General features: G+C 44.7%; 1 protein-coding gene across 1 annotated transcript in view; it reads left to right on the top strand.

Moving 5' to 3' along the window:
- Positions 1-25,606, top strand: part of LOC147985086 (uncharacterized) — a 65,096-nt gene that overhangs the window by 29,315 nt on the left and 10,175 nt on the right. The window contains exon 2 of the mRNA XM_087541398.1: positions 25,045-25,465. Coding sequence (XP_087397524.1) covers positions 25,045-25,465 — 421 coding nt within the window. The remainder of the gene's footprint in view (positions 1-25,044; positions 25,466-25,606) is intronic.

The following is a 25,606-nucleotide window of genomic DNA, read 5'->3' as shown; positions in this document are numbered from 1 at the left end:
ACATGATCCCTGGACGAAGGGATGGAGAGGGAATCCCAATCCGCGGAGGAAATGGGTGAGGAATACCACCCTCTCATGGGGCCTGGGGGTGGGGATGAGTTGCCCCTCATCTGGGAGCCGGTGCGCGATGTCATCGGGCAGGTATCTGGCTCTCCTCAGTTTCTTGATGTCTCCCTCCGTGACGGAGGAGACCATCCACTTGCCTCCTACTCCGGACATGGTTGGAGAAGGTTGAGATGGAAGTGAGGACTTGGGCGCTAGAGCTCGAGTGTGCGGGAGCGGATGAGCAAAGGAGGAAGAAGGCGTGGATAGAAAGGTGAATCGTGGACAAAACTAAGCGTCCCCCCTTGCCTGGTAAAACTCGCTTATCCCCCAAGCGCCGCAATTGATGGCGCGGTTGGGTTACCCATGCCCGTATTGATGAGAATCCCGTAATAAGGGGACACGATCTCTGCTTTGACAAGACGTGTAGAAAAACTGCCTCGCATTATGTGCGGGGCTGGTTAAAAGAAACGGTTCGAATAATCACCGGGCCATGACGTAACGTCGTGTTGCCAAAACAAGCCAGCAAATTAGATCTGCAAAAATATTATTCTCTCTACAGTGGAATGTGGAACTTATTTTGCAGGGTCGGACACTATCCTCGTATTCAAATTCTTCTGTGATGTATTCGGAGAAGGAACCCGCCTTGCAATGCCGAAGACAATACTGCACGCCAGACTCATCATCATTGAAGCCTGGTTCAGGGGCTACTGAGGGAGTCCTGGATTAGGGGGTCTCCGGACAGCCGGACTATCTCCATTGGCCGGACTGTTAAACTATGAAGATACAAGACTGAAGACTTCGTCTCGTGTCCGAATGGGACTCTACTTGGCATGGAAGGCAAGCTAGGCAATACGTATATGGATATCTCCTCCTTTGTAACCAACCTTGTGTAACGCTAACCCTCTCCGGTGCCTATATAAACCGAAGGGTTTTAGTCCGTAGGACAATGACAACATACAATCATACCATAGGCTAGCTTCTAGGGTTTAGCCTCTCTGATCTCGTGGTAGATCTACTCTTGTACTACCCATATCATCAATATTAATCAAGCAGGACGTAGGGTTTTACCTCCCTCAAGAGGGCCCGAACCTGGGTAAAACTTCGTGTCCCCTGCCTCCTGTTACCATCCGGCCTAGACGCACAGTTCGGGACCCCCTACCCGAGATCCGCCGGTTTTGACACCGACAATGTCCTTACATAAAACTATTGTTTTTTGTATCCCACATCAATCAATATGACGAGACACCTTTAGCATATGCAGTGTGATATTAGTTGCATCTTTCATATGATTTATAGCATGTGCTGCTTCTAATTTGTTGAAATGCCATTTATGATGGGACGCTTTTAACTTGGCAGAGTCATATTGGTTGCATCTTTCATGTGGTGTCTAGCTTGCATTGCTTCTTATTTGTTGAAATGGTTTCTGCTTAGTTTACACAAACAGTGGTGAATATGCCATCCCGTCCTGTTTTCGTATTATTCCATCCTGGTATCATGTGTTTGCCTTACATTAAAGTAGTGATTGTCAGTATCATGCACGAATGAGTTCTGAAGAGTGAATTTTATTGCTTTTTCTTGTCGGTTTTACTTGACAATTCAAAATCAATAAAGCGGAAGGAAGTTAGCAAGGCAACGGATAAAGGTGCTCCTTCCAAACTGAGGGCCTCTACAAATTCTACTCCATCCCCCCAAGATGATTTCCATGACAACACATGCATAGACACTCAACGTAGCTATGTTGATGATGAGCACGTCTCCCCTAGTGCACCATCACAGGTGCTCCCTCTAACTTGGCACTGTTATATGTGGTTGCATGTTATGTATGATGTCTAGCTTGTATTGCTTCTAATTTTGTTGAATTCCATCCGCTTACTTTACACATTATACTTGTGAATAAGACATGTGTTCCTGTTTCTAGAACATACAATATCTGTCTATCACACCATGTTCTTACATCAAAGTACTATTGTTGTGTAACCTGCAACAATCACTTATCATAAGACACGTTTGACTTGGGAGTGCGATATAGGTTACATCTCGCATTCTTTTCTAGCTTGTACTACTTCTAATTTGTTGAAATGGCACTTATGACGAGACAGTTTTAACTTGGTAGAGTGATTTTCATTGCATCTTTCATATGGTGTCTAGATTTCATTGCTTCTAATTTGTTGAAATGCCTTCTCCTTAGTTTACATATCATAAGCTGTGAATATGCAATGGCACTAATGACGAGAGACCTTTAACTTGGTAGTGTGATGTTGTTTGCATATTGCATATGATTTATTTCTTGTACTGCTTCACATTTGTTTAAACACCATTTATGATGAGACACTGTTAACTTGGCAGAGCGATATTTGTAGCATCTTTCATATGGTGTCTACCTTCCATTGCATTGCTTCTAATTTAGTGAAATGACTTCTGCTTAGTTTACACATCATAGTTCTGGTCATCTCATGTCGTCCTATTTTTCGTACATATTACATCCTCCTATCATGTGGTTGTCTAACATCAAAGTTCAGTTCGTTTGTATCACGCATCAATTTGTTCTGAAGAACTAAATTGTTATTCGTTTTTCTTGTCGGCTTGACTTAACATGTAACAGAGAAAGAGGAAGCAACACAGATTGACAGGGAAAGGGAAGCCGAAGAATCCTGCAGATTCTGCTGGTACTGATGGTGCAATTGAAGGTCAAAGTCCAGTGGAAAATTGTACAAACATGGTATCCGTGCTACACGAGCTGTAGAACAGGCCAAATAGAAACAAATAGCTGCCACCAAACAAGCAGAGACAGCCCTAGTTGTTGCAACACCTTCCACCGTACCGCCAGCTGCACGATTTACTCATTGGTCAACTCAGCTAGCAGCACGTTCCCAAGCTCCCTTGCCACCTGACACTACTTCCGAAGCACTCTTGACACAAGATGAGTTGGCAAGATCAGATGAACTTTGTGAGCTTCAACAGGAAGAAGGTAGTTATTGGAGTCAAGTTACAGTTGCATGCTTGTTTATATGTAGTCTCACAGCTTGATGTACACTAACACTTCCTATGTTCGTTGTTGGACTAGCACCTAGGCGCAAGAGGAAACAAACATCAGGGATAATGCTCGATAGGTTAACTAAATCTAGAGGAGGAAGAATGGAGATCCGTTTGAGGTAGGTTTAAAAAGGCCACGTGATGCTACAGAATCAGCCAAGTTAGTATCAGAGGCAGCGGTTGTCGTTAGGTGTCATGTACGTAGCCTCCCAACATGGATTCAGTACAGGAATGACAAAGAGGAAACCTAGTTCAACACCTTCCTCGACCATTTATCTGTAAGTATGGTTATGTAAGGAAACTAGTAATACCGTCTTGCTCTGTCCCATACTTTCTAGGTTGCTGATAATGAGACTCCCATAATTTTCAACAGATGAGGTTGAAGATGGATAGCCAAGATGATGCAACCAGACAAGCTTGCACCCATGTTTTCAAGTCTGCTCTACAATAGTATCGGTATAACTTGAGGAAAACTCACTTTGAAGGCAAGGCTAACAGTGAACTTGCCCAAACATCTCCAGTGGAAACTATATCGGATGAAGACTGGAGAGGCCTCGTTATACATTGGTCTGATCCGAAGTATCAGGTACATTATATATATGTGATCCGATCACATGTTGAAGTCCTATTTATGCATGTGCCACACAAATCTATCTTCTTGTAGGTGAACTGTTCAAAGAATAAGGCCTACCGTACGAAAGTGAAATTCCAACAGACGACAGGATCTCGTAGCTATATTGCACACTGCGAGGCTCTTGTAATTAGTTGTTGTTTCACTCTATTCATTGTACCATATTATCATATCTATATTGACTTGTTCCAAATGCAGAGGAAAGCCCGCAAGGACCAAAAAGTACCTAAACCAAATGTTGTGGAAATCTTCAAGGAATGTCACACTAGCTAGACGAAGGGCATGACTACACCAGTCAAAGCCGCTGTTGTAAGTCCATAATCCTCATGCCTTTTAACTAATACTTACTCTGACTCGTGCCTTGAACTGCATGGTTTTCAGCCAATGTCTATTTCTCTTTTCAATTTTATACACAATTGTCTTAGCGTATCATTGCACCTTACAAGGTTTAAAAGAGAGGAGTGATGTTCCTTTGATCTTGACCTGTAATCTAGTTCCGTGCTGGACTTGCCCACACAATGTTACAATTGCCAGTTTGTCTGTTCTCAGTTGTTTTGTGATATAAATGATGTCATACTATGCTTACTGTATTATAAACTTTGTCTCTTTATCCTTAGCTTTCAATATAATGTGAAGAAATAGACAATACATTAGCCATGGTACATGGTCATATGTTTGGAACCTGGTTTTATTGTGTACTTTGCAGTAAAATACAACTAATATTTTACATGGGTTCACCAGAATAAGTTTTGTATATAGACCAAAGCTATTTTGTTTGGTTTTGTTGCCTCCTTAATATCTTCAGTTCTGGTACTACTAATGTATAAAAACTCAACTTTTCACCAAGCTATGGAAAAAATGGTGCAACCGCCACCTTCTAAAGGTGGCGAGGCAACTATAACCACAATGTCAGCTCTTGATGCAGTGGGACAGTACCTGCCCACTGACAGTGCCAAAAGCATGTTCCTGCGTAATACTAGATTGGTTGTTAAGGCAATCTCGTCCAAACTGTGATGAGGACATCAATACCATTGTTACACCCACAACCCCTGGTGCTATACATACTGGACCAATTACTAGAGCTCGCGCACGCTAATTGAATTATCAGGTACTTCCATTTCTTGGTAACGATTCTAATGCTCATGAGAATATGATGCTGCCTAAATTGGATACATTTGTTTTGCTTACAAATGAAGGGCCTAGCTTGGACAAGAAAGATGAACCTTGGAGCAAGTTTAAGCATGGAGATGATGGCATGCGCAACGGGAACAAGAACGGAGTTACAAGTGATGATTCCAGGACTTCGAAGCCACCATAATGAGTGCATGAAGCCTTGGACAAAATATACAAGATGCCACTGCATAAATTTCGTCCAGTGGCTATTCTAGGTGCTGCGTCACCTTATTATTGGGCCAGGCCCATGTATTTTCGAAGTACTTAAGTATAGGCTGTTTTTAGAGTTCGTGTGTGTGGGGAAACAAGAGTTAGGGTTGGTTTCGGACCCCTCCACCAAAGGCCACGAAATTCCCCCTCTCTCCTCCATATATACAGCCCTTAGGGCATCGTTTAGACTTTGGGTTTTGTTTAGACTAAAAGTTCGCCATAGCTGCAACTTCGCGTACTTCGTTTGTGTCCAACGACCAGACCAAGACGTCACAGAACCCCACCTTCATTAATAAAGCTTTCCTCTTATATTCGCAATATCCGGATTGCAATCTCAGTTTCTTGCTTGTTCTTCGTTTGCTCGCAGGAAATAGACCCTCGTGGTTAGGTTGATCATGCTCCGGCGTGGTCAATAACCCTCGGAAGTTGGTTTAGCGATTGCTAAGGCGTCTTCGCACGTTCGTAGTTAGATCGTCAAAGTCGACTCCCACAGAAAACGATATCTATCTCATCGAAACATCGGGACACCTTTGCCTCTATCAAGTGGTATCAGATTTCCAGATTGCTCGGTGAGATTTTAAAGTTTTTCATAGTTTAGATCGAGTCTGTTCTTCATACCTATAATCCACGAAAAATCCAAAAAAAATTAGTGTTAGTTCATCCTATCCGAACCAATCTGAGCCTTTGCATAATCTTTTTTGTATTTGCTGTGTTGAATTTGCGGTTGCATCGTCGTGTATGGTTGCTGGTCTTAGTGTCTAGTCCTTTAGAGTTTCGAGTTCTGTTCACAAATAGTCACACCGCCGCCGCATCATCATCACCGCCGCTGCCATATACCACCATCGTCATCATCGCTTCCATATACCACCATCGTCATCACCGCTGCCATATACCACATATCCACCGCCATCACGATAATTCGAGTCCACCTCCATCACCGATTCGCCACCAGACCGAGTTCCACCGTCCTACATATATCTGCGACCAGTCTGAGTTTCCACCAGATTCATCTCTGCCACCAGTCTAAGTCCAGTATTTGTTGCTTTGTTTTCGAGTTCCAGATCACGCGGTACTCCGAGTCGTGACAGAGCAGGACTCCCCAACTTTCGACCCATCCACAGAAGAAAAATAGTTCCAAACTCAAAAAAACTAAGTCTGGAAAATTCTGGCTAGGCAGTTTTTAGACCATTTCTAGACTTTTTCGAAAAACAAATTGTTGCGGAGCAAAAAAAAGAAAAAAAATTCAGAGCGTGCTCCTCCCTTGTTTATGTGCAGCGCCATGATTTTGTTAGTGTTCTAGGCTCGCGTCTATAGCACAGTCTAGCCTAGGACCAACACAGTACCGTCGTTGAGCGTTTATTCAACTTTGCATCTCTGAATTGATTATTGCTGACCCTTTTTGCTACCATATTATAAGCCTTCCTAGCTCCACATACATCTACGTCGTGCGTTTGACTCTCCCTGGTAATCGCTCTATCCAAACTTTGAGAGTGTTGACTACGACGGTTGCCAATCACCGCCTGCTGCTGGGTAAGAACTGGTAAGAATTTGAGATTTGCTTGACGGATTTGTGACACTCCACCACCGCCATTTTCTAGTAGTCTGCAGGATCATATTCTTGTGTGTTTCTATTGCTGCTAACCATGGCAGGATCACAACCCGACGCGATTGACTGGGAGAACATGACGAACAAAGAGTTACATGGACAAGTGGAAGATGTGCTAAACAGATTTGAAGAGGCCATGGAGAAGATAGATGGCATTGAGAAGGCGTTCGAAACAAAGCTCGATAACAAGTTTAATGAATTGCATGCGCGTCTTCCACTGCCCGCTGCGCCTGTTGCACCTCTACAACAACAACATCGTCTTCCAAATCAAGTGGGACGAGCAACACGTTCCCATTGAGCCTGGTCAAACTTCTGGTGCTGCTGTACCTACTGTTGGTGCTTCTGTCGCTCATGCTGCTACTGCAGAGGTGGAGGACCATTACGAGGATGAGGTTGATCAAAATCAGAACTACGTGCAACCACCAGCACCACCACCACCAGGTCGTCCTCATGCATATCATCGCAACGGTAGGGCTGCACCACCACCTGGGGTACATGACCATCTTCCTAAACTAAAATTGAATATTCCACCATTTGAGGGTAGATATGTTCCTGATATATATCTTACTTGGGAGTTAGAAACTAAACAACGATTTACATGTTTACAATATCCTGAGGAGAGACGTGTTCCTGCTGCTATTTGTGCTTTCACTAGCTTTGCATGTGTTTGGTAGTCTGAACATTGTAGATTATATCCTATTCCAGCTACTTGGGCTGCTTTGAAAACTGCTGTGCGTACTCGTTGGGTTCCACCATATTATCAACGTGAATTACTTCAAAAATTGCAGCGCTTAAGACAAGGAAAAAATTCTGTAGAAGAATATTATCAGGAATTACAAACTAGCATGATTAGATGTGGTATTGTTGAGGAGAATGAAGCTATGCTTGCACGTTTTATGGGTGGATTAAATAGAGAGATTCACACCATTCTAGAGTATAAGGAGTATACTAATATCACTCGTTTATTCCATCTTGCTTGTAAAGCTGAACGTGAAGTGCGGGATCGACAGGCATTGGCGCGAACTAACTTTTCTGTAGGTCGATCTTCATCATGGACACCACGTGCATCCTCTACTTCCACTCCACCAGCACCTCCATCAGGTGCCACCTCAAGCCGTGATTCAAGAAAGCAGGCACAACCACCACTATCTGCCAAGAGCACACCTACCGGGCCTGTGCAGAGCTCTTCTTCTTCCATGGCATCAACAGGGCACACAAGTGATATTATTTGTCGTCGTTGTAAGGGAAGAGGACATTTTGCGAGAGAATGCCAATCTCAGCGTGTGATGATTGCTACTAAGGATGGTGGGTATGAGTCCGCTAGTGACTATGATGAGGAGACTTTGGCTCTTATTACACGTGAAGAACATGGTGGAGATGATTCTGATCATGAGACGCAATACATGGCTCCTGAAGATGCTGACAGGTATGAATGTTTAGTTTCTCAACGTGTTTTGAGTGTGCAGGTCATACAAGCTGAGCAAAATCAGAGGCATAATTTGTTCCATACAAAGGGAGTTGTGAAGGAACGTTCTGTTCGCGTCATCATAGATGGAGGGAGCAGCAACAACTTGGCTAGCATGGAGATGGTGGAGATGCTATCTCTCACCACAAGACCACATCCACATCCTTACTACATCCAATGGTTCAACAACAGCGGCAAGGTTAAGGTAACACGTACTGTTCGTGTGCATTTTAGTATCTCTACGTATGTTGATTATGTTGATTGTGATGTGGTACCTATGCAAGCATGTTCCTTATTACTTGGTAGACCATGGCAATTTGATAAAAATTATGTACACCATGGTAGAAACAATCAGTATACTCTTGTTCATAAGGATAAAAATATTACTTTGCTTCCTATGATTCCTGATTCCATTTTGAAAGATGATATTAATAGAGCTAATAAAGCAAAATAGGAGAAACATAAGAGTGAAAATCAGATTGTGGCAAAAGAATTTGAGCAACAAACGAAGCCTAATAATAAACCATCTAGTGTTGCTTCTGAAATTAAATTGAAAAGTGCTTGTTTACTTGCCACCAAATCTGATATTGATGATCTAGATTTTAGCAAATCTGTTTGTTATGCTTTTGTGTGCAAAGAGGCATTATTTTCATTCGAGGACGTGCCTTCCTCTTTGCCTCCTGCTGTCACTAACATTTTGCAGGAGTTCGCTGACGTCTTTCCACAAGACGTGCCACCGGGATTACCACCTATTCGAGGGATTGAGCATCAAATTGACTTTATTCCCGGTGCATCATTACCCAACCGTGCGCCATACCATACCAATCTAGAGGAGACGAAGGAGATTATGCGTCAAGTACAGGAGCTGCTCGACAAAGGTTATATACGTGAATCCCTTAGTCCTTGTGCTGTTCCTATCATTTTAGTGCCGAAAAAGGATGGTACATCGCATATGTGTGTTGATTGTCGAGGCATTAATAATATTACTATTCGTTATCGCCATCCTATTCCTAGGCTAGACTACATGCTTGATGAATTGAGTGGCTCTACAATATTCTCCAAAGTTGATTTGCGTAGTGGGTACCATCAAATTCGTATGAAATTGGGAGATGAATGGAAAACAACATTTAAAACTAAGTTTGGATTATGTGAGTGGTTAGTCATGCCTTTTGGTTTAACTAATGCACCTAATACTTTCATGAGGTTAATGAACGAAGTTTTACGTGTTTTCATTGGACGATTTGTGGTAGTCTATTTTGATGATATACTGATTTATAGTAAATCTTTGGAGGAACATTTGGAACATTTACATGTTGTTTTTATTGCTCTACGTGATGCACGTTTGTTTGGTAACCTTGGAAAGTGCACCTTTTGCACCGACCGAGTATCTTTTCTTGGCTATATTGTTACTCCACAGGGAATTGAAGTTGATAAAGCCAAGATTGAAGCTATTGAGAGTTGGCCGCAGCCCAAAACGGTCACACAAGTGAGGAGTTTCCTTGGTCTCGCTGGTTTCTATAGGCATTTTGTGAGAGATTTCAGCACCATTGCTGCACCTCTCAATGAGCTTACAAAGAAGGATGTGCCTTTTGTTTGGGGCACCGCACAGGAAGAAGCCTTCACGGTATTGAAAGATAAGTTGACACATGCTCCTTTACTCCAACTTCCTGATTTTAATAAGACTTTAGAGCTTGAATGTGATGCTAGTGGAATTGGATTAGGAGGTGTGTTATTACAAGATGGCAAACCTGTTGCATACTTTTCTGAAAAATTGAGTGGGCCTAGTCTGAACTATTCTACTTATGATAAAGAATTATATGCTCTTGTTCGGACCTTAAAAACATGGCAACATTATTTATGGCCCAAGGAATTTGTTATACATTCCGATCATGAATCTTTGAAACACAATAAAAGTCAAGCAAAACTGAACCGTAGACATGCTAAATGGGTTGAATTCATTAAGACTTTCCCTTATGTCATTAAACACAAAAAGGGTAAAGAAAATTTTATTTCTGATGCTTTGTCTCGTCGTTATACTATGCTTTCACAACTTGACTTTAAAATATTTGGTTTGGAGACCATCAAAGATCAATATATGCATGATGCTAAATTTAAAGATGTATTGCAGAATTGTAAGGAAGGGAGAACTTGGAACAAGTTTGTTCTTAACGATGGATTTGTGTTTCGTGCTAACAAGCTATGCATTCCAGCTAGCTCCGTTCGTCTTTTGTTGTTGCAGGAGGCGCATGGAGGAGGATTAATGGGACACTTTGGCGTCAAGAAGACGGAGGATATACTTGCTACACATTTCTTTTGGCCAAAGATTAGACGGGATGTTGAGCGTTTTGTTGCTCGCTGCACTACATGTCAAAAAGCTAAGTCACGACTCAATCCTCATGGTTTATATATGCCTTTGCCTGTACCTAGTGTTCCTTGGGAGGATATATCTATGGACTTTGTTTTAGGTTTACCTCGAACAAAGAAGGGGAGGGATAGCATATTTGTTGTCATGGGTAGGTTCTCGAAAATGGCACACTTTATACCATGTCATAAAAGCGATGATGATGTTAATGTTGGTGATTTGTTCTTTCGTGAAATTATTTGCTTGCATGGTGTGCCAAATACTATTGTTTTAGATCGTGATACTAAATTTCTTAGCCACTTTTGGAGATGTTTATGGGCTAAGTTGAGGACTAAACTACTTTTTAGTACTACTTGTCACCCCCAAACTGATGGACAAACTGAAGTAGTCAATAGAACATTGTCTACTGTGCTTAGGGTTGTTTTGAAGAATAATAAGAAAATGTGGGAAGAATGCTTGCCTCACATTGAATTTTCTTATAATCGTTCATTGCATTCTACTACTAAGATGTGCCCTTTTGAAATTGTGTATGGTTTTCTACCGCGTGCACCTATTGATTTGTGGCATCTTCCATCTTCGGAGAAGGTTCATTTTGATGCTAAAGAACGTGCTGAATTGATTTTAAAAATGCATGAGTTAACTAAGGAAAACATGGAGCGTATGAATGCTAAATATAAACTTGCTGGAGATAAGGGTAGAAAACATGTTGTGTTTGCACCTGGAGATCTTGTTTGGTTACATTTGCGCAAGGATAGATTTCCTAATTTGCGCAAATCAAAGCTAATGCCACATGTTGATGGTCCTTTTAAGGTGTTAGAGAAAAATAAATGATAATGCATATAAACTTGAGCTACCTGCAGATTTTGGGGTTAGTCCCACTTTTAACATTGCAGATTTGAAGCCTTATTTAGGTGAGGAAGATGAGCTTTCGTCGAGGACGACTTCATTTCAAGAAGGGGAGGATGATGAGGACATCAATACCATTGTTACACCCACAGCCCCTGCTGCTATACATACTGGACCAATTACTAGAGCTCGCACACGCTAATTGAATTATCAGGTACTTCCGTTTCTTGGTAACGATTCTAATGCTCATGTGAATATGATGCTGCCTAAATTGGATACATTTGTTTTGCTTACAAATGAAGGGCCTAGCTTGGACAATAAAGATGAACCTTGGAGCAAGTTTAAGTATGGAGATGATGGCATGCGCAAGGGGAACAAGAACGGAGTTACAAGTGATAATTCTAGGACTTTGAAGCCACCATAATGAGTGCATGAAGCCTTGGAAGAAATATACAAGATGCCACTTCATAAATTTTGTCCTGAGGCTATTCTAGGTGTTGCGTCACCTTATTATTGGGCCAGGCCCATGTATTTTCGAAGTACTTAAGTATAGGTTGTTTTTAGAGTCCGTATGTGTGGGGAAACAAGAGTTAGGGTTGGTTTCAGACCCCTCCACCAAGGGCCACGAAATTCCCCCTCTCTCCTCCATATATACAGCCCTTAGGGCATCGTTTAGACTTTGGGTTTTGTTTAGACTAAAAGTTCACCATAGCTGCAACTTTGCGTACTTCGTTTGTGTCCAACGACCAGACCAAGACGTCACAGAACCCCACCTTCATTAATAAAGCTTTCCTCTTATATTCGCAATATCCAGATTGCAATCTCAGTTTCTTGCTTGTTCTTCGTTTGCTCGCAGGAAATAGACCCTCGTGGTCAGGTTGATCGTGCTCCGGCGTGGTCAATAACCCTCGGAAGTTGGTTTAGCGATTGCTAAGGCGCGACGTCTTCGCACGTTCGTAGTCGGATCGTCAAAGTCGACTCCCACAGAAAACGATATCTATCTCATCAAAACATCGGGACACCTTTGCCTCTATCAAACTGCCTCATGATCAAGATATGCAAGCTCAAAACAATGTTATATCTACGCTCCGGACACAATTCCATTCCGTAACAGAGACCCTTTGTGAAACAAGGACAGACATTGTTCGATGTCGTCAAGATATGCATGGTTTTGAAACCAGACTATCAGACATTTGCTATGTTGTTCAGGAGCTTAGGAGAAATGAAGGCAAAGGTTATGGTGCTCCATCGAACAATACAACATGAAAACGTAACAGCCGAGTCAAATGAACTGAGCTTCTGAACTTCTGGTGGTGCATTTATCTGCCAGACTGTTAACTTTTATGCCAACCTTCCTTTTGTTTTATAGTTGTAATTTGTTTTATTGTGATACAAAATTTGTTCTTAACGTGTAGCCACTGGCTAAAGAAAACAACAAGCCATTTTTGTATAGTGTAGGTTGTTCCCTATATTTGCACTGGTGGCGATCTTTGATGCCCAGTGGACGTAATCTGTGCAATCGCCTTAATAGCCTAGCGTTAGTTTCGGGCTTATTTATTTCCTAGTCTTCTTTTTCCCTGGTTTGCTAGTGGCCGCAACAACCATGGGCCATATACGGACCGTGGTAAGCTTGACCCTGCTATGGGTCGTAGGATCCATGGGCCTCCTATGGGCCGTCGAAAAATGGGCCTCCAACAGGGCCGTAGAATCGGTGGGCCTCGAGCCATCGGATAAATGGGTCAACATGGTCCGTAAACAGGCGTAATTGGTATTGGCCCAGCACGGTAACGGGCCGTTAATAGGCCGGAGGACAGCAGAGGCTTAATTCTGTCACAGGCATAATGGGTCGTGATGCGGAGCATCCTACGGACATCACCATGTCAAGAGTCCGTTTGGCAAGTGACACGTGCGACATCTACTTCGCATACACAAAGGTGAATCATCTCCTTTACACGTGCTCACTTGACCCCTTTGAGGATGTTATACTACTTGACACTCCACTCGTGTGCATGCATAGGTATTGTCAGAATGGTACAGACCAGGAGGAGGAATGCGAGCGCAAGTGTACAACTACACCATCCGTGAGGGAAGCGTGGAAGCAAAGACGGAAGAAGACGGAGCTGCAGAATCTACAGCGGCCAGACGTTCGACTTGCCACCGGACGTCCGACACTCTACAGCGCCCGGACGACCGACGTTCACAGGACGTCCGAGAAGTCCCAGGCACCGGACGTCCGACGCTTACCGGAAATCCGGTGCCATCGATCCCGAAGCAAAACAACGGACGACCGACGCCAACCGGACGTCCGGCACCACCTGTCCCGAGAAGAATCTGCGGACGTCCGACGTGCCTCGGACGTCCAGACCGTCCTCAGCCACCAGAAGTCCGGTACCCGTCGGACGTCCGACGCCTATCTGTGCACAGTGTATCGGGCCGAGCCCATGTATCCCTTCGCCCTCACTTACCCCTTCGTGGCCCTAGACTATATATACTCTTCCACCTCCTCCATTTGAGGGTTAGCATTGGTTTAGCTCATATTTAGAGATAGAGCATTGCTCATCCACATCGGATCTACTCCACGAGAGAGACTGCGGCCTCTACGGAGAAGATCCCTTTGGATTCAAGACCTCCTTGCGGAGAAGATCATCAAGACCCCCTCTTGGGCGGCCCCCTCAAGACCTCCTCACGGAGAAGACCGTTACCTCTTGTATCGTCCGTTGTTGACTTTGGATCTTGTATCTCTCTTTGTGTTTCGAGGATCTAGCACATGTGTGATCATTCTTGTTGGTTTGAGTGTTCTCTTGTGTTCCCCTCGTGATTTTCAACTCGTTTCCCTCCTCATGTTCTTCGTGTTCATCACGGGATTCCCTCCTTTCATCAAAGACCAGGACACTAGGGTTCTACCCTACATCATCTTGGTATCATGAGCCACGTTGATCACGATTTCGGAGCCTCCCCTCGTTGTTTTCTAGCCTAATTTTGTTGTGTTCTTCCCCAATTTCGAAAATCCCCACCAAAAATAGCCCCAAATTTTTTTGTGATTTGTTGGTTTGACAAAGTTTCGTTGATTTTGATCCATGGATTTGCTTGGTTTCAAGTGGATCTAGCATTTCCCCAAGTTTCCCCATCTTTCATCCATGAAATCTCATCAATTTTGACCCCAAAATCATCATTTTCCGCCCAAAATCGCGCCCCGGATCTCGCATCTCGCGTTGACCCCGACCACCAGACGACCGGCCTTTCTCGGACATCCGGAGCCCCTCGACCGACCGAACGCCCGACCTTTTCCGGACGACCGGAACCCCTAACCCGAGCCAAATTAACGGATTTCCGAGCCCGCCCGGACGTTTGGCCACCGGTCGTCCGACCACCTTCGGACGTCTGTAACCTGTACATTCCCCCTTCGGCTGATTTTTGTTTTGTCCATAACTAATTCATCCGGAGTCCGATTTTCGCGTTCTTTAGCTCGTTGAAAAGCTCTTGACATCCCCCTTCCAACAAAAATACCACCAAAACCATTTGACTCCATCAAATTTTTGGAACTTTAGCATCTTTGCCTAGGGCTTCCACCACATCCTCCGCTACTCCACCACCGACTTCCGCAACCTAACCAATTTTGATCCCCATCGCATTAGTGGTTGCTTGAGTAGTGATTTGAGTATCCTAAGGTGTATAGGCTACTTAGGGACGGTTGCTTCTTCATCAACCACCACCATAACTTCCGCATAGGCTTGACCACTATACACTTCCGCCACCCCAACTTAACCCAATTTTGTTTGTTGTGAGTTGTGTCTCCTAAGGTGTTTCGGCTACTTAGGGACCGAGCTTCCTACTCCGACACCATGTATAGTCCACCACCTTAACCTCCACTTCCGCATTGCCTACTCGCATAACCCATCATTGCATTTTCCGCAATCCCATTGAGCTTCCACAAAACCACCACCGCATTCCCGCTACCACCATTTTGACATTTGACATTTGAGATTTCGAGTTCGCGGTTTTTTCGTTTCCTAAGGTGTTTCGGCTACTTAGGGACGAGTCTCCATCATCTTGGTATCTCCATCAAGATCACCGCCACTCATCATCGCCACGGACGGTAACCTCCATATCATCTCGGTATCGTGGTATCCCTCCATTGTATATTCCCTTGCCATTGCCTTGTTAAGCACTAGCCCATTTTGCGTCCCTTGCCTATTGAGACTAGCCAGTTGAGTATTGCCGGCAACATTACTTGTGCACATTAGTGATCTACACCATACATTGCATACATACCATATCATATTGGTATCATATCATCTCGTGTGCCTCAAGTTTGTTCCCGCATATACACAATTACTATCTTGGTTTGTGCATTTCGCAAAGTGGTCATATACAAAAAAAAGCTTTTAAGCAAAGAAAAAGAGTGAACAAAGAGCTCGTAAGCAAGTGCCATAGCATCATACCACATTGCATATAAGATCATCTTCGATCATAACACCGGGAGCCATACATACATAGCATACTTGGGATAGAAAGTACATACATTTTGCATCTTATAGGTTGTGCACAAGTGTCGTATCCGCCTATAGAGAAATTGTGCTAGCGTCTCTCTTGAGTTGTGCAACACGAGTGTTTTCCGTAGATTCCACATTTTGTGCTCATCCTTGGTTGCACGACCCCATTTATCTATCCGTGTGTGCGTTTCCATGTGCCACCCATATTGCTATTGGTCTCCTTATTACACTTGCGAATTTTTGAATATTTTTCAACATTATTGACTCTTGCTAACATTTTACATCAAATTTTTGTGCCACTATCCTCACCGAGCTCCACCATAAGCCTTATTTGTGTAGGTGTGAGAAACCGACAAGAATTGGTACCAATTGTGATATTTGCTTGTCCACATTGGAGTGATCATTGATCCACTTTCAACTTCGGTCAAGGTACATTTGGTATTCGTTCTTATCTTTCTACCACTCACATTTTTCTCTTGGAGTGCAGGATAGGCAAAGCATTTCATCTTCGGTCTACAACCACAACGATGAGTTTGATGCCATGAACAACTCCAACGGCGCCAAGATGCAATCTCAAATGGAGGAGATCAAAGCCCTCATCAAGTCCTACAAGTGGTCTTCCTCATCTTCGAGAAGACGCTCAAGAGCACATGCCTCCGAGCTACCATCTCCAGAAAGATCACATCGGCATCGACACCATCACCAACAAGGACGTGAAGATCAAGAGCTCAACACCAACAACTGCTCAATGACTTCACCATCTCCCTTGGCATCTTCGCCAAGCAACTTCAAGGCATCTTCGCCTATGGACATACGGCATATTTGCCCACAAGCACCTCAAGAGAAGCTCCCCAAGCTCAAGTTTGCGACTTCCACGAGCTACTACAACCTCGACATCGACCACCCGATTCCTTTCTATGGGACTCAAGAACCCTAGGAGTATCTCGAGTGGGAGCGTTTGATGGACGACTACCTCAAGCTACATCAAGTCCCTCCCGAAGATCAAGTGAAGTGCACCACAAGGAACTTCCACGACTACGCGTCCACATGGTGGCTTCACACACCTTGGGAGAGCTATGACATGAGTTGGCCCAAACGAAGAGAGCTTTGCGGAGAGAGTTTGTGCCTCCAACCTACACGGAACAACTTCAACGCCAATTGGAGAACACCATCCAAGGATCCAAGTCCATCGACGAGTACTTCAAGGAGATGAAGATTGCCTTGCGACGAGCCGGCGTGGACGACCCCATTTTGATGACGTTCCACTTCATGATGGGATTGCACAACAACATCCCCAAGACGATCTTCCTCGAGAACTACAAGTCCCTCGACGACAACTACATTGGTGCTCTCAAGGCGGAACAAGAACTCATGAAGGCCAAAGTTTCTCCACCCCAAGCTCACTTCGTGACGACTAAGCTCCATGGGAACGAGCATGACGATAGTACCACCAAGATGTCCAAGCCCGACGAGCTCCAAGACGATGCTCCCAAGTTCGACTTCATCGCCATCCCTCTTTGTGGCATTGATGATGCCGATTCCTCCATGACTCTTTTTCAAGACGGTGCGGCGGCGACGACTACGACTATGGAGCCAATCAAGTAACATGCTTTGGAGGCGAGCGACATGGTGACGAGCAAGGATGATGCTTCCTTCTTAGGAGGCGAGAGTGATGATGTGCCATCTTCGGCCTTCATCCACGGCGACAACAACGAGATGGTTGAGCATGGGATTTTCCCTTCGACCACGGCGACGTATGATGACTTGAGTGACTTTTGCCACCATATTGAGAGTGCGAGTGACTTCACCACTAGCCCCATATATGATGTTTTACCACAATTCCCATGTGAGGAGAGCCACAACCCCCACCATTTGAGTGAGATGAGTGACTCCACCATACGTGAGATTGAGTGCACCTACCTTGAGGGAGTGAGTGAACCACCACATAGAAAGAGTGTGCTAGTTGATAGGGCATGTGAGTCCATTTGCATTTCTAACAACTTGACCTCTACCTCTATTGTGTCTTCTCATTTGGTGCTAGGTCCCATATATGATGACGCGTCGATTCGCGACGACTACGTCCTCCCTTTGGACAAGATGATGGCCATGGTGGAATATGATGCACCCCCCACATGGTTCCATCAAGATGAAGATGACCACCATTTGGTCTTTCCCACCTCACCTACACCACATGAGTGGAATGACGAAGGTAAACATAGGTGAAGGTGATGCTCTAGTCCCACTAGTGGACATTCTTGACATTGATTGCTTGCATGATGTTGATCAACCTATTACCATGCTTCATGCTAGTGCGACTTTCCCATGCGATGATTTACCCATTTATGATGAGTATGATGATTGCCATGTGGAGTCTATTTGTTGTGATGCCATGTTACATAGGATTTCTTGTGATAATTCTCTCGTCACATCATGTTTGCCAATCCGCTTGACTTGTCATATGCTATGCATGAGATCGACCACATGTCATATTTGCAATCTCTTCATAGTGACTATGCATCTGCCATTCAAATTAACCCAATTTGCACTTATGGCATAGATGACAAGCCCATGGTTATTGGCATTTGTTTCTCTTGTGATGATATTGATATGCTCCCTTTGCATCATTTATCTCATATGCCATGCCATGATCACCTAGCTTTGGATATGCATTGTTTTGGGTGTTGCCCATTTTCTCCATATGATGTTTCCAATATTGCTCATGAGGAGACCCCCATAGTTTCCTCATACATTTTAGGAGATTTTGATCACTCCCATCCATTGCATGATCCTCATACTTATGTGCACAATATGCTCCCCATGAATAAACATGATATTGATGTGCCATATATTTGTATGCTCAATTTGCATCCCCATCGTGTTATACACAATAACTATTCTTTCATGATGGATGACATGTTCATCAAATTTCTTTGAGCAACGCTTAGCTTGTGCTAACTTTCACGTGCACATACACATCATGATGGATGATGTGTACATTTACCACACACACAATTTCTTTCATTTGTGTCTCTTTTGTGTAGGTACCCATGAATTCTTGTCAACCTCACAATCCCACGAGTTGACAAAACGAGCTCTAGAGAGCAACGATGACTTGGGATCCCATGGATTGTCTTTCCCGCCGTTCTCTTCGCGCAAAGACTTCATGCATTTCTTCTACATGACCCTCACTTGGCTATGGGTTATTGTCCACTACATATTCTATGCCCATCTTGCCATGTTCACTTTGCATGATATGCTCATTACTATGCTTTTGCCATGCATTCGTGACCCATGCTTTGCATTACACATGATGATTGATTCTAGTACTTGTATGTGTATTTGCAAGCTTGGTGGAGATATTGCTTGCTATTTTCATGTTTGCTTTGTGCCCCATTCCCATGATGATACTATGATCATGCTTTGTGTTCGTGCTTGTGATATGTCATGTGCATTGTCTATGCCTATTATTTGCTCACATGATATGATTGCCATGATTTCCTCTAGTATGTTGCATCTTCGCACTACTAGCTTGCACGACATGATTGTTATTGCTTGCCTTCATATATCTCCATATGTTGCCTCTCTCATGCTAGATGATTTTCCATGTATTGAGTGCAACAATGCCCCTAGTCTTGATAATGAGTTTGCCCCCATAGTATTCTCACATATATTTGGAGATTTTGACATATTTCTTGTGAAGCATGCTTGTCTTACCTCTTTGCACCATATACCTAGCGCCATGAATATAGCCATTATTGCATCATATTATTCATGCACTTGTGTTTCTAATGGTTATGTGCAAGAGAAGGGAACCACCATGATGGATGATGTGTTTATCTACCATGCGCATACATTCTTTGCTTTCTATTTTGCATGTGTAGGATACTTGGACCTTGTGTCGACTTCTGCTTCACATGAGTTGAACATTCAAGCTCTTGAGAGCGAGCCTCATACATTAGACCACGACTCGCTTCTCCAATTCCTTTCCTACCATTTTGGCATTGTGAAGAATGCACAAGGACACGCCTTCAAGGTGACATCTTTCATGAGCATGGATATTGTGAATCATACTACTTGTGTTGCTTGCACCATGAGACTTATTGTTCATCTTGGACCACTTGATTGCACACATGTTAGAGAGCTTGATTCGACTTGTCATTTTCACCGCTCCATGCATCACGATATATATGCTTTGTGTGTTGCATCCAATTCTTGGATTACTTGATCCTCTCATATGTTTGGTTGCAACATTGTCATCACTTCACATATGCCACGTCCCATCGATTGCTACATGCTTGCCTTTATTGCCTCACACATGATGAACACTTGCTCTTTGTATTGTGTTGAGTGCCACACTATATTCACTACACCCCATGCACATTATGCTTGGATTGTCTTGCACTTGACCCATGTGTTTAGACACTTCATTTTATTTGGTGTTGTGAATGATTCTTATGCCTAGCATAGACCTTTCATTGAGCAATTTGTGAATGTTTGCTATGAGATTGAGGTCGATGCTTGTTCACTTGTCCAACATATTTGCTTCACTAACTCACATTCACATGCTTGTCCCCATGATATCTTTGCTTGTGCTCAATTTATGTGCTTACATGCCATGTCACTATCCTTTGTCAAACCATATGCTTCGCATGATGATGAGACTTGTTTGGTGAATCACCTCTTGAATGCTTGGTTTTGCACTAACGCTAACCACATTTGTTTTTCCAAGTGTTTGTTGTCTTTGCTCCTTTTGAAGGAATCCCAAGATGGTGCGACATTGGAGAGTGCCCACTTCAAGCTTGAAGATGATGACTACTTGGTGAACGTCCACTCCTACACGGCGAAGCCATCTCTTTCCCATGGTGATTTGGTTTTCGATCCGAGGTCGGATCTTTCCCAAGGGAGGGGAGATGACGCGGAGCAGCCTACGGACATCACCATGTCAAGAGTCCGTTGGGCAAGTGACACGTGCGACATCTACTTCACATACACAAAGGTGAATCATCTCCTTTACACGTGCTCACTTGACCCATTCAAGGATGGTATACTACTTGACACTCCACTCGTGTGCATGCATAGGTATTGTCGAAACGGTATGGACGAGGAAGAGGAGTGCGAACGCAAGTGTACAACTACACCATCTGCGAGGGAAGCGTCGAAGCGAAGACGGAAGAAGACGGAGCTGCAGAATCTACAGCGGCCGGATGTCTGACGTGCCACCGGACGTTCGACACTCTACAGTGCCCGGACAATCGACGTTCACCGGACGTCTGACAAGTCCCAGGCACCGGACGTCCGAAGCTTACCGGAAATCCGGTGCCACCGATCCTGAAGCAAAACGACAGAGGACCGACGCCAACCGGACATCCGGCACCACCTGTCCCGAGAACAATCAACGGACGTCCGATGCACGTCGGACGTCCAGACCGTCCTGAGCTACCGGACGTCCGACGCCTGTCTGTGCACAGTGTATCGGGCCGAGCCCATGTATCCCTTCGCCCTCACTTGCCCCTTCGTGGCCCTAGACTATATATACTCCTCCACCTCCTCCATTTGAGGGTTAGCATTGGTTTAGCTCATATTTTGAGATAGAGCATTGCTCATCCACATCGGATCTACTCCACGAGAGAGACCGCGACCTCTACGGAAAGATCCCTTTGGATTCAAGACCTCCTTGCGGAGAAGATCATCAAGACCCCCTCTTGGGCGGCCCCCTCAAGACCTCCTCATGGAGAAGACCGTTACCTCTTGATGCGGAGCATCCCACGTTCATCCCCATGTACACTCCGACTACTCTCCAAGCCCTAAGAGAACATAAGACGAGACCTCATCTATACACCATTGGACACAAGGTGAACTCGCTCCTCTTCGAACCATCACTTTCCATACGTGAGAGATGGCTACTACCTCAAACATGTGTGCTATGCATGACCAGGAACCAAGAGGAAGACCATGGACAAGAAGGCGAGGACACCAAGCGTGAGGAACGGGAAGAAGAGCTACGGAAGAAGCTCCAGCCACTGGACGACCGGTCGGGACCGGACGTCCGACGCCTGAAGACCCACCGGACGATCGGCATTCCCGCACCCGAGCCAAAACGCCAGAAATCCGACAAGTACCGGACGAACGGACCCTTGTGAGCCACCGGACGTCTGGTACCTGTCGGACGTCCGGCGCCTCTCTGTGCACAGTGTATCGGGTCGAGCCCATGTATCCCTTCGCCCTCACTTACCCCTTCGTGGCCCTAGACCATATATACTCCTACACCTCCACCATTTGAGGGTTAGCGTTGGTTTAGCTCATACTTAGAGATAGAGTTTCGCTCATCCACATCGGATCTACTCCTCGTGAGAGACTGCGGCCTCTTCGGAGAAGATCCCTTTGGATTCAAGACCTCCTTATGGAGAAGAACATCAAGACCTCCTCGCGGAGAAGACCGGCTACCTTTGTATCATCCGTTGTTGACTTTGGATCTTGTATCTCACCTTTGTGTTCATCGATCTAGCGCATGTGTGATCTATTCTTGTTGGTTGAGTGATTCTCTCGTGTTTCCTCTTGTGTTTTCCCTCGTTTTCCCCTCGTGTTCTTCGCGTTCTTGGACGGGATCCGCTCCTTTCGTGAAAGATCGGCCCCTAGGGTTCTACCCTACATCATCTTGGTATCATGAGCCATGTTGATCACGATTTCGGAGCCTCCCCCACTATTTTCTAGCCTTCTTTTGCTTGATTTCGTCCTAAATTCGAAAATCCCCACCAAAAATAGCCCCAAATTTTTTTTGTGATTTGTTGGTTTGATGATGTTTTGTTGATTTTGATCCATGGATTTGCTTGGTTTCGAGTGAATCTAGCATCTCCCCAAGTTTCCCCATCTTTCATCCATGAAATCTCATCAATTTTGACCCCAAAATCCCCAAATTCTGCCCAAAATCGCGTCCCGAATCTCGGATCTGGAGTTGACCCTGATACACCGGACGACCGTCACCTTACCGGACGTCTGGAGCCGCAGGAACCACCGGACGTCCGGCATTACCGGATGACCAGAACCCCCTAACCGGAGCAGAATCAGCGGATTTCCGCTCCGACCGGACGTCCAGCGACCGGACGACCGTTTTTTCCGCACATCCGCTACCTGTAGATATCAACTTCGGCTGATTTTTGTTTCGGCCATAACTAATTCATCTGGAGTCCAATTTTCGCGTTCTTTAGCTCGTTGGAAAGCTCTTGACATCCCCCTTCCCACAAAAATACTACCATCACCATTTGACTCCATCAAATTTTGACAATTTTGGCATCTTTGCCTAGGGCTTCCACCACATCATCCGCTACACCACCACCGACTTCCGCAACCTAATCAATTTTTTCCCCATAGCATTAGTGGTTGTTTGAGTTGTGACTTGAATCTCCTAAGGTGTTTTGGATACTTAGGGACGATTGCTTCCTCATCAACCACCACCACCACTTCCGCATAGGCTTACCCACCATACACTTCCGCCACCCCAACTTAACCCAATTTTGTTTGTGTTGTGAGTTGTGTCTCCTAAGGTGTTTTGGCTACTTAGGGACCGTGCTTCCAACTCCGACACTGTGTATAGTACACCACCTTACCCTTCATTTCCGCATTGCCTACTCGCAAAACCCATCATTGCATTTCCGCAACCACCACCACATCCCGCTACCACCATTTGACATTTGAGATTTTGAGTTCGTGGTTTTTCCGTTTCCTAAGGTGTTTCGGCTACTTAGGGACTAGTCTCCATCATCTTGGTATCTCCATCAAGATCACCGCCACTCATCATCGACACGGACGGTAACCTCCATATCATCTTGGTTTCGTGGTATCCCTCCATTCTACATTCCCTTGCCATTGCATTGATAACCCCTAGCCCATTTTGCGTTACTTGCCTATCGATACTAGCCATTTGAGTATTGCCGGCAATGTTACTTGTGCACATTAGTGATCTACACCATACATTGCATACATACCATATCATATTGGTATCATATCATCTCGTGTGCCTCAAGTTTGTTCCCGCATATACACAACTACTATCTTGGTTTGTGCATTTCGCAAAGTGGATATAAAAAAAGAATAGGCTTTTAAGCAAAATAGAAAGAGCAAAGAAGCTTGTAAGCAATAGCCATAGCATCCACCACATTGCATAAGATTGTCATATCCGATCATCTTGGATCAAACACCGGGAACCATACATACATAGCATACATGGGATAGAAAGTTTATCCATTTTGCATCTTATAGGTTGTGCACAAGTGTCGTATCCGTCTAGTGAGCAATCATGCTAGCGTCTCTCTTGAGTTGTGCAACATGAGCGTTTTCCGTGGATTCCACATTTTGTGCTCATCCTTGGTTGCACGACCCCATTTATCTATCCGTGTGTGTGCTTTCGTGTGCCACATATTGCTATTGGTCTACTTGTTAAACTTGCGAATTTGTGAATCTCTTTCAACATTATTGACTCTTGCTAACATTTTGCATTAAATTTTTGTGCCACTATCCTCACCGAGCTCCACCATAAGCCTTATTTGTGTAGGTGTGAGAAACCGACAAGAATTGGTACAAATTGTGCTATTTCCTTGTCCACATTGGAGTGATCATTGATCCACTTTCAACTTCGGTCAAGGTACATTTGGTATTCGTTCTTCTCTTTCTCCACTCATATTGGCTCGAATCTTGTGATGGATAGGCAAGGCATTTCATCTCCGGTCTTCCACAACAACGACGGCGTGAACAACTACATCACCAAAGCGTCAATCTTCGATCTACAATGACAAATGCAAGGCGCACAATCAAGACTGCGAGAGCGCATCGAGAACCTCTCCATCGACATTCGTCACTCCGAAGCGAGGAAAAAGGACTACATCGACAACAAGATTTCCGCACAAAAGGAGGAGCAAGATGCAAGGATGGAGGAGATTCGGGACTTGATCAAGTCTACTTCCCCTTCGTCATCTTCAAGGCGGCGGCAAGCACATCGATCCTCTTCGGAGCGCCCAAGCGACACAAGCGCAAGACGTCCACGTCCACATCTCCATGGCGACCACCATCACCTTCGTGATCCACCTCGTCATGAAGGGCAAGTCACCTCCAAGCAACATGTGCACGATGACGACGAACGACATCTACTATGAGCTCAAGTGCGACAACGCCACCATCAACATGAAGATGCTCGAGATGCGCCTTCCTACAAGTCCCAACAAGCCCTACTTCACGCCAAGTCCAAACTTCATGAGCACAAGAAAAGACCGCGAGACGAGCACCACCAAGACGGAGCTACGGCTACACCAACCACTTTGGCATCTTCACCAAGTGCTATCAAGGCATCTTCGCCTTTGGACGTACGGCATCTTCGCCTACTCCCCATGAGTTCACCTACATCGACATCTTCAACTACTAGGCGACCACCTACGAGCGAGGGCGACACTTCCATCTTTGGAAGCCCCTCAAGGAAGATGGCTGAGCATGGGAATTTCCCTTCAGTCATGGAGACGAGCTACGAGGTGCCACATCATTTGGGCCTCCAACAACAAGACGGCGACAAGAAGGTCGAGCAAGGGCCATCCTCTTCGACCACGGCGACGAGCACGAACCTCTTCAACAACATGAATACGGCGCCAATATTGGACTAATACTCCGAGTCAAGCTACGAGACCGCTCATGTGACCTTATCTTTGGTCTTCGAGGAGAGTGATGATGTGCCATCTTCGGCCTTCATCCACGGCTACGA

This window comes from Triticum urartu, chromosome 2A (genome assembly GCF_056163025.1).
Source record: "Triticum urartu cultivar PI428250 chromosome 2A, HENAU_Tu73, whole genome shotgun sequence".
NCBI lineage: Eukaryota > Viridiplantae > Streptophyta > Magnoliopsida > Poales > Poaceae > Triticum > Triticum urartu.
The sequence above is the reverse complement of the archived record's forward strand: the minus strand, read 5'-3'. Positions and strand labels throughout refer to the sequence as shown.